The 10,601-nt window shown below is 45.9% G+C and overlaps 1 protein-coding gene and 1 non-coding gene across 3 annotated transcripts in view; both read right to left on the bottom strand.

Moving 5' to 3' along the window:
* Window positions 1-1,763, bottom strand: part of LOC116862696 (olfactory receptor 1F1-like) — a 3,240-nt gene extending 1,477 nt beyond the window's left edge. For both annotated transcript variants that reach the window (XM_032850057.1, XM_032850056.1), the window contains exon 1: window positions 855-1,763. In XM_032850057.1, the coding sequence (XP_032705948.1) occupies window positions 855-1,763 (909 nt within the window). The remainder of the gene's footprint in view (window positions 1-854) is intronic.
* Window positions 1,764-9,266: 7,503 nt separating this feature from the next.
* On the bottom strand, window positions 9,267-9,339 carry TRNAR-CCU. The gene has a single exon. It is a non-coding gene; the product is annotated as a tRNA-Arg (tRNA).
* Window positions 9,340-10,601: the final 1,262 nt, after the last annotated feature.

The raw sequence follows: 10,601 nt of genomic DNA, 5'->3' as shown, positions 1-10,601 counted from the left end.
TTTTTTTAAAGTTTTCTCTATACCCAACATGGGACTTGAACTCATGACCCAAGATCAAGAGTAGTGTGCTCATCTTGACTGAGCCAGCCAGGCACCCCTCAACACTAAATTTTCTGACCATTTTTGTCAATTTTATGACTGACCAACAGAGGATATGTAAGGAATATGAGCTAGACCAGTGATTCCCACCCTGACCACACATTAGAGTCATCTGAGATTTTTACAACCTGTGTTGTGGCTACCCCCACCCCAAGAGATTCTGATCTATCTGGTCATTGTTGGGGCCTGGAGATCAGTGGATTGTAAGGGCTTCCAGGTAATTCTAATATTAAAAAACATGTGTAGCGTGTATCCTTCCAGAGAGACCACTTAAAAAGGAAACACTTGAGGGACACCTGGGTGGCTCTATCAGTTAAGTGTCAACTCTAGATTTTTGGCTCAGGTCAGGATCTCATGGTTGTGGAATCAAGCCACATGTTGGGCTCTGCACTGGGCATGGAGCCTGCTTAACATTCTCTCTCTCTCTCTCTCTCCCTCTCTCCCCTCCCCTGCAAAAAAAAAAATTAAAAAAAAAAAAGGAAATACTTGACTTGGGTGTAAAGTAATTCAAAAGTTAGTCAATAAAAATAAGTCTCATTACTTGGTAGATGCAACAGGTTATGGGTGAATTCAGTCCACAAGTAAATAAGTAGCGACGGCCTTCGACATGCTCCTAGCACAAACATCTATATGTTTGTTTCCAGACTGTCTTTGACAAAACAGCTGCTATCTTAAACTGATAGAAACAATAAGCATGGAAATAAAACTCAGCTTTGATCCTCTCCTCAGAAGGAAAACATCTTCCTGCCAACCACTTTTCCAAGAGCCCTTTTCAAGTCCCTGTTCCTCAGGCTGTAGATGAAGGGGTTCAGCATGGGGGTCACCACTGTGTACATCACAGTGGCTGCGGTGTCCTTCTCAGAAGAGTGGGAGGACAAAGGGTTGAAATACACAGCAATGATGGTGCCATAGAAGAGAGAAACCACAGCCAGGTGGGAGCCACAGGTGGAGAAGGCTTTCCATCTCCCCTTTGTGGATGGGACTCTCAGGACAGCACAGGTAATATGGACATAAGAAGCCAGGATGCAAACAAATGGAGTGATCATGATCAGAGAACCCTCGGTCAGAATCATCATCTCACTGAGGTGTGTGTCAGAGCAGGAGAGTTTCAGGAGGGGCGTCACATCACAGAAATAGTGGGGGATGGCATTGTCTGCACAGAACGAGAGTCGAGCCATCAGCAGGGTATGCAGCAGAACATTCAGGCTGGCAATGACCCACGACCCCATGACCAGCAGGCCACAGAGCTGGGGGGTCATCTTTGTCGAGTAGTGTAAGGGGTGGCATACGGCCACAAAGCGGTCATAGGCCATCGCAGCCAGGAGGAAATTGTCCATGTCCACGAACGTGAATACAAAATACATCTGTGTGAGACACCCAGAAAAGGAGATGGTCTGAGTCCCAAGTATATGGTTGGCCAGCATCTTGGGGACAGTGGTGGAGGCGAAGCAGATGTCCACGAAGGACAGGTTGCTGAGGAAGAAGTACATGGGGATGTGCAGGCGGGAGTCCAGGCCGACGGCCAGGAGGATGAGCAGGTTTCCCAGGACCGTGACCAGGTACGTGCTCAGGAAGAGCACAAAGAGGAGCTGCTGCTGCTGGGGCTGCCTGGAGAGCCCCAGGAGGATGAACTCGGAGACGCTCGACTGGTTGGTCCCTCTCATGGGGCTGGATGCCTGAGCCCAGAGGCAGGTAAAGCAGGAAAAATTCACAAGCCTGGGAAATGTTGGTTACAGCAGAACAACTAAGAAGACCGCAAAGAGAAAGGCTGTGTGGTAGAGGTGAGGCATTAGAACCTTGCTCACTGTGTGTTTGGCCAGGGATGGCCTTTCCTGTGCCATCATCCTTTCATTAGCAAAATGAGGGCAGTGCTTCTGGAAGGACATTGAAAGATTGTGACAGTGGTCTCATCCATACACTCTTTGTATGTTTGAACTTTCTGTCATGACCATGTTTCTTCAAATAGTGTCACAAATCACTATAGATATAAGAATATTAATAGACATATTAATATTTAGAATGAGTACTAGAGAACACAGGTAAGCGGTTACCATAGAGACTGACATATGGTAAACATACATCCTAATATGTGGATATTGGTGTCATGATTATCATGAGGGTGTTGCCTTAGAGGACATTTTTCAGTTCCATTATCTCTAATCCAGACATTACACATTCCTAACATGTTTGCTCTGAGGATCATACCAGTGACCGATCACTTCGATCATACTGCTGCTGCTGCTTCCTGGGCTAACATTTTCTGAGCACTTGACAGAGCTTTGAGCCAGCCCTCAGTCTAACTTGTAAAATGGAAATGGAAATGACCCCGAGTTAGGGGCAGACACTCAGCCAATTGGTTTCTCCACAGTTCAGGTCTCATGGACATAGAAGATACACATGGTCATGACCAGGTGACCACAAGGGATGGTGATGAGCTCAGAACTGTTTCTTTGGCTCCACTTTAAAGAAAGAGGTAGTGAGGAGTGCCCCCCCCAAAGGTTTATAACTTAGCAGTCAGTTATTGATAAAGTCCTGCTGATCTGACTCTTACCCCAAAAAGAACAGCAGTCATCACAGTCACCAGAAGTCCCAAGCTTGCTTCACTTTTCCAGACCTGGCCAGAGATTACTGGTTTGAGGAAAAGGGACTTGTCATTGGGGTTTTCAGGCTCACTCTGCTTGAATAAGGGCTGGAGTACACAGACTTGTACTGTGTACAAGTACAAGAAAGGATGTCTGGCGTATACAACCCTTGGTGTAGGAAGGATGTATAGGGGAATCAGAGGGCCAGCCCTTTACAAGAGCTTCCATGGCCACTAGGGCCATATTCCCTAAGAGCCTCGTTACAGATAAACAGCAAGTAATTCTCCCTTCTTCTCCTTGGGCTCTTTTGGATCCAGCATTGATTAATAAAGGCCTGCCATCAGAGTTATGTTATTGCTGCTTTAGAGCTTGGCAACATTGGAAATGAAGCCATCTTGGGGGAAATCATTAGCAACAAGTTTTCTGCTAGAAAAAACTCACAATCCTATATTTTATCTCCCACCCAAGCTGTGATGGTATCCTTGTTAGGAAATATACATGATGCTGTATATGAATTAAGAGAATAAACTTTGGATTCACACAGATGTGCAGCTAATTCCCAGATCCAACATTACCAGTTGTGTGACCTTGAGAAATCTATCAACCTGCATAGAATCACAAAATAATATTCATCTTGTACAGCTGTGCAGATTAAATGAGGTAATTTATGTTTAACATCTCGTGACTCCTAATCTCATCAATGCACTGGGCTTAGACCATGTCCACTATATAGAGGCTGAAGGGACAAAGTGATATTTACATCCCTCCCTCTCTGCTCAGTCATCTATAGTCTGGATAAATGCCATTTGGAAACAGTGTCTTGTGTTTATCTTCATATAGTAATAGTCATTTTATAAGGGGCCAGTTGACAAGTTTTTTAGTCTATATTTTAATTTTGGGGATAAATGAGGAAGAATAGGAACCATTGTTGAGTCCATTTGTCAGTTAATATGATATGGATGCCAGTAAGGAAGGCAGAATTTCTGAGTCCAATAGCTATCACTCCACAGTACTGACGGCAAGATCTCACGTTAAGGTGCCCATAAAGTTTTTGGTCTTATGCACTGTAAGGTTTACTTTCCTGAGGTGATAATATTAAAGGGTTACTCATGAAAAACATACGCTTCCATCAGAAGTGAAAGTTGAATCATTTTTCTTAAAAAACTGTATTCTGGAAACCAGAGTGCTTCTCTAACTGATCTTCCACTTTGGGTCATTTGTGAACAATGTGTTCTTCATGCTGGTTATGATGTCTTAATAAATATTCACCTGCTCCTAGTAACTCAACATAAGAACTTCAGGATCATAATGAGTCCTCATGTATCCATCAGACACATGTTATCAGATATCAATTTCTGTACATTCTATCTCCACAAACACACCCAAAAAAACTCATAATGTTAATTACCAAACATCTGTGGAAGAAGGGAAACATGGTCACTGGATTACTGAAGACACTGTTTGCAAGTGATAAGAAACTAACTCCTATCAGCTTAAGGAGAAGTAGAATCTATTGGTGAATGTAATTGCAAAGTCCAAAGTTCTTGCAAGTTCAGGCAGGGCTAGATGAAGGGACCCAAATAATGACATCAGGACCTATATTTTTTTTTTTTTAGGACCTGTATTTCTTACCTATTTTGTTTTTTCTGTTTGACTTCATTCTACAGACTGCCTCTCTCCACGTAGCAGACAAGATGTCCACCAGTAGCTCCAAACTCACATCCTCCTAGACTAGCAATTACTGGGCACAGAGAACTTCTCTCTACCAGTGACTTCTTTTTAAACTTTTTTTTCCAAAAAAAATTTTTTTAAGATTTTATTTATTTGACAGAAAGAGACACAGAGTAAGAGGGAACACAAGCAGGGGGAGTGGAAGAGGGAAAAGCAGGCCTCCCACGGAGCAGGAAGCCAGATGTAGGGCTCGGTTCTAGGACCCTGGGATCATGATCTGAGCCGAAGGCAGATGCTTAACGACTGAACTACCCAGGCACCTTCTTTTTAAACTTTAAAAAAGATTTATTCCCTTTTGGGTGTAGGCACTGTGGGATGGCATAGAGTACAGAGACTTGGAATGAGGCTTTGCAATCTTTTAAGTAAACCCTACCCCTGGGGTCCTGGGATGGAGCCCAACATCAGGCTTCCTGCTCGGCAGGAAGCCTGTTACTCCCTCTCCCACTCCCTCTGCTTGTGTTCCTGCTCTTGCTGTCTCTCTGTTAAATAAATAAATAAATAAAATCTTAAAAAATAAACCCTACCATGATATGGGGTTCAAATTCAGGACCCCAAGATCAAGAGTCACATGCTTTATTGCCTAAGCCAGCCAGGCGCCTCTTGCAGTGTTTACTTATAAATTCCAGGCAAGGCTGTGCTCGTTCCTTCTTGGACCCATGCCCACATCTGAGCCAACTGCTCTGGATGGGAAAGTGGGATGTTCTAGTCACCCTGGTCATCAACCTAATGCCCACCACGTGAGAATCCAGGGATGTACGTTATCAGCAGGACTAAATGGAGGGGGTGGGGGCAGTTTCCAAACAGATCCAAAGAATGGAAATGGGAAGGAATGTCCCTGAAAAAAACATCTAGTTACTGTGACCCACTACTTCTTCCATCAGCTGAGTTGAACAAAGGATTGGAGAAGGAACACTTAAGACAAAAGGGTAAATTAGTAAGCTGTTTTAAAAGTTAAGGTGAAGGATGCCTGGGTGGCTCAGTCAATTAAGTGTCTGCCTTCAGCTCAGCTCATGATCCCAGGGTCCTGGGATCAAGCCCATCAAGCCCCCCATCGAGCCCCTTGCTCAGCGGGGAGTCTGCCTCTCCCTCTCCCTCTGCTTCTCCCCCTGCCTCTCTCTGTGCTTTTGTGCTCTCTTTCTCTCTCTCCCTGCATCAAATAAATAAATAAAGCCTTTTAAAAAAAGATAAAAACTGCTGCACAACAAAGGAAACAGTCAACAAAACGAAAAGGCAGCCTACAAAATGAGAGAAGATATTTGCAAATGACATATCAAATAAAGGGCTAATATCCAAGATCTATAAAGAACTCAACATCCAAAGAACAAATAATCCAGTCAAGAAATGGGCAGAAGATGGGGTGCCTGGGTGGCTCAGTGGGTTAAAGCCTCTGCCTTCCGGCTCAGGTCATGATCCCAAGGTCCTGTGATCGAGCCCTGCATCAGGCTCTCTGCTTAGCGGGGAGCCTGCTTCCTCCTCTCTCTCTGCTTGCCTCTCTGCCTATTTGTGATCTCTGTCAAATAAAAAATTTTTAAAAAAGGAAGTGGGCAGAAGACATGAACAGACAATTCTCCAAAGAAGACATAGAAACAGCCACCAGACACATGAAAAAATGCTCCACGTCACTTGTCATCAGAGAACTACAAATCAAAACCACAAGGAGATACCACCTTACACCAGTCAGAATGGCTAAAATTAATAAGACAGGAAACAGCAAATCTTGGGGAGCATACAGAGAAAGAGGAACACTCTTACACTGTTGGTGGGAACGTAAGCTGGAGCAGCCACTCTGGAAAACAGTACGGAGGTTCCTCAAGAAGCTGAAAATAGAGCTACCCTACGACCCAGCAATCACACTACTGGGTATTTACCCCAAAGATACAATGTAGGGATCCAAAATGGCACGTGTGCCCGAATGTTTATAGCAGCAACGTCCACAACAGCAATGTGGAAAGAGCTGAGATGTCTGTCTATTGACAGATGAATAGATAAAGAAGAGTGATACACACACACGCGCACGCACACAATGGAATGTTACTCAGCCATCAGAAAGGATGGATACTTAACATTTATATCAATGTGGATGGAACTGGAGGGTATCGTGCCAAGTGAAATAATTCACCCAGAGGAAGACAATTATCATATGGTTCCACTCGTATGTGGAATATAAGAAACAGCACAGAGGACCAGAGGGAAAAGGAGGGAAAACTGAATGGGAAGTCATCAGAGACGGAGGAAAACCATGAGAGACTCTTAACTATAGGAAACAAACTTGAGGGTTGCTGGAGGGGATGTGGGGGGACACAGTAACTGGGTGATGGGCATGAAGGAGGGCACGTGATGGGATGAGCACTGGGTGTTATACACAACTTTTGAATTACTGAATCCTACATCTGAAATTAATGATGTACTATATGTTGGCTAATTGAATTCAAATTTAAAAAATACAGAAAAATGATAAAACTAGGAAATCTTCATTTTTTTAACTCCCAGTGAAATAAACCTTTGCGACAATGATTATGAAAGAATGTTAATACAATAGGTAGGGGTGCCTGGGTGGCTCAGTTGGTTGGGCCACTGGCTTTGCCTCGGGTCATGATCCCAGAGTCCCCGGATCGGGTCCCACATCGGGGTCCCAGCTCCACAAGGAGTCTGCTTCTCCCTCTGACCTCCTTCCCTCTCATGCTCTCTCTCACTCTCTCTCTCTCTCAAATAAATAAAATCTTTTTAAAAAATGCATAATAAGTTGTTAGGGACCAGAATATTCACATAGTATCAGATTATATCACTTTACAGGTCACTTGTTAATTTCAAGGGGGAAATATACCATTATTAGAATTGCTATAATAAAGTCACTATGAGCAACTATCTTTTCCAGTGACACAACCTTTACCAAGTTATCAAATAACATCACTAATACCTCCAATGCCAATTCCATAGGATTTACTGAAGCCTTCTCTTTTTCTACTTCTGCCAGTGAGAAAACTGGTTCCCATTAGCCTCAGAATATTAACTTATATTTGTTCAGCCCTCAGTATGCAGCCCATTTCCCGACCCCACCAGGCTGCCTTCTAGATTGGCCATGGCAGGCTGCCCTGTGCCAAGCTAGCTCTCCAGTCAGATACAGATGAGAACCATTCACACTAATATGTTTGGGCTTGAGTCTCTAGACCAGTGGCTCACTTCCATGAGACACTGGACATATGGAGACACTTTTAGTTGTCACAACTATGGGGAAACTACTGGCATCTAGACAATAAAGGCCAAGGGTGCTGTTGAACATTCCAGAGTGCACAGGACATGGCTGTGCAACAGGGATGGTCTGGCTCACCAAGTCAAAAGTGCCAAGACTGAGAACGGAATACATCAGATTAAGATGATACAGTACGGGACGCCTGGGTGGCTCAGTGGGTTAAAGCCTCTGCCTTCGGCTCAGGTCATGATCTCAGGGTCCTGGGATCGAGTCCCACATCAGGCTCTTTGCTCGGCAGGGGGCCTGCTTCCTCCTCTCTCTCTGTCTGCCTCTCTGCCTGCTTGTGATCTCTGTCTGTCAAATAAATAAATAAATAAAATCTTTAAAAAAAAAAAAAGATGATACAGTACTACGCACATAGACTTTCCAAGTCTTGCTGACTTAAGAAGTTTCATTCGAGGACATTTATGGGGCATGGATTTAAGGAAAGTTGGCCTTCCCACCCTTCTCTGCTGCCTAGTACGCAAGCAGAAAGGGATGCCTATGCCCACCACGGGACCAGAACCCATGACTCTGGGATTAAGAGTCTCACACTCTACTGACTGCGCTAGCTGGGCACATGACTCTGCCATTTCTAGTCCGAGAAATGTATAAATACCGTGGGTACAACCACCGGGATCGAGCTGGGGCACAAGGAGTCTTGGTCGAAGAAGAAACAGACACAGTGGAGCAGGATTCGCCCCAAGGCTCCTGGTCAGCTGGTGGCTCAGGGACTGTGCCAGCCAGGGTCCTGAGGCAGGGGCTCAACCACAAAACCCACCCAGCAGTAATGCACCTGCCCTCCTGTCCTCCCATAAGTTGTAGGCCCCAAAGGTGTTCCAGCATACCCAAAGCCACTGGCCTCACAGAGTCATTCATTCACTCATTGGACACCTACGGTAAGCATTACTAGAGACACAGCAGTTAACAAAATTCATTTTTTAAGACAGAAACAACAGAACTCCAGGCAGAAAATTACTCACAGTCCTAAATCAGACCAAGTCAACCTTATCACTGGCCCATGTCACCTCGATTCTCTCCAGGCACCCATTCAGCTCTGACCTTCACCTCTCCCAGGTACAACGTCTGCCCTCCACATTCTCTGTTTACCTCTTGAGCTGCACACTTGGCATTTTGCTAGTCTCCATCTTCTCCCTTTCCCTGCGTGGCCCTGAGCATTCACAGCCTTTTACACACGTTTCTTTTCTGGGCACTTGTGCAAAATCAACTGGGGTTTGGGAGTTACTGTTTGTCTTAGAAGAAGTGGATCACACGCCTCTCACCTTGGCGTTGCGTATTCCAGGTCAATAGAGATAGGCTGAGGTTCTTTTCAAGGTTGAACAACACAGTACTTAGCCAATTAATCTTGCACACGCATCAGTATTAAGACACACTCACACAGGCGTGGAGTGGATGTAGGAGTACATTGTTCTTTCTCTTGCCATTAGGTACAAGACAATTCTCTTTGCCTTGTGACTGGATAGAAGAGTAAAACCTCACACTGTTACTTCAAGGTTGGTGGAAGCTTGAGTTCCACAGGTTCCCCCCTCCCCCCGCACTTAGGTTGTACATCCTCTTGTAATGTAAAACTTCCAACACACACCTAAAGGATAGCACAGCCTTACCACCCCAGGTGGGACTCGAACCCACAATCCCTGGCTTAGGAGGCCAGTGCCTTATCCATTAGGCCACTGGGGCACTGGCCAAGCTGCTTGCTCTGGCTAGAAAGAGTTCCAGAGATTGGTTTGGGCAGTTACTCAAAACTGGTCTGAATTTCTGTCGTGTTCCAACGCGCATTCAGGCCTTCAAGAACAGTCGAAACAGACGCCCCCTCCCCCACAGAGCTCGGGTGCAGACGGCGCAGTCGCCCTCCCCTGCCTGCGTTCCTGCGGCTCCTCGAACACCAGCTTCGCGGAGCCTGGCTCTTCTGTTTCCTCCAGGAGTCCCACGCTCAGAAATGCACTGGATTCTCCCTTGGATGAATGGATTCAGAAAGCAGTAGGGAACTCGGGCTGGATCGGACGGTAGGGCATCCGGCCTAGCCACCGGGCTGTGTGGTTGATAAGCATCCAGTCCTCTCCAGGCCCAACTTCACCAATGACCCTGCAGAGCGTGGGGCTTGGGAGGAGGACAGTGCGGCACCGCCACAGCGCGCAGTGGAGAGACGACCACTCCAGACCTTCCGAGACTCACCCTCAGGCCAAAGTCGGAGCCTCCTGAGCCGCGCCGCCGGGGGCTGCGTGCCCCAACTCCAGCCTTGGCCAATATCCAGGAGACGGAGGGAGCCTGGAGGATTCTACCCCGGACCTCGCCTTTCCAGAGCCCCAGACCAAACCCCTTCTCTCCGGGCCGTCTGAAGCCGAAGGCTGGAGTATCCAGGACACACACCCTGCAATTTTCCTTGAAATTCACGGTATTCGCTGGGGTTTGTAGTTTATCCAAAGGTTAAAATAAATAAATAAATAATAAATAAATAAATAAATAAATAAAATCAACCAATTAGCAAAATTGGAAGCCTCTTAAGATTCTCCCCCCCCCAAAAAAAAAGATTCTCTCCCCATTCCCCTAAGAATTCCTGGGACCTCAGAGCCTCCGCTTGCCACATCTCCAAATTCATCCTTTATCATTTGTGCAACAGGATTATCTAACGAACAGTCCATATTCGGATTTCCTCCAATAACGTCCTTTATGGCCCCAAAAATTTTTAATTTAATTTAATTTAATTTAAAAGGCCCGAGCCAAATCAGAGAGGGCACACCGCACTAGTTGATCTAATGTCCTTTGTGCTGCCTGTCCTGGCAATCTGACCACAGGCCCAGAAGAGGAAGCGGCAGGCAAGTGCCTGGAGCCGCCATCCCTGAGACTTCAGAGGGCCAGGCCTGGGAGGGAGGGGACCGCCACTGAGAGAAACTAGGACGCTGTAGACATGGGGTCCTTTGCGGGGGGGGGGGGGGGGGGGG

The sequence above is a fragment of the Lontra canadensis genome, unplaced genomic scaffold (genome assembly GCF_010015895.1).
Source record: "Lontra canadensis isolate GAN:19392208 unplaced genomic scaffold, GSC_riverotter_1.0 scaffold305, whole genome shotgun sequence".
Lineage (NCBI taxonomy): Eukaryota > Metazoa > Chordata > Mammalia > Carnivora > Mustelidae > Lontra > Lontra canadensis.
Note: the sequence above shows the minus strand (reverse complement) of the source record. Positions and strands in the feature narration are given on the sequence as shown.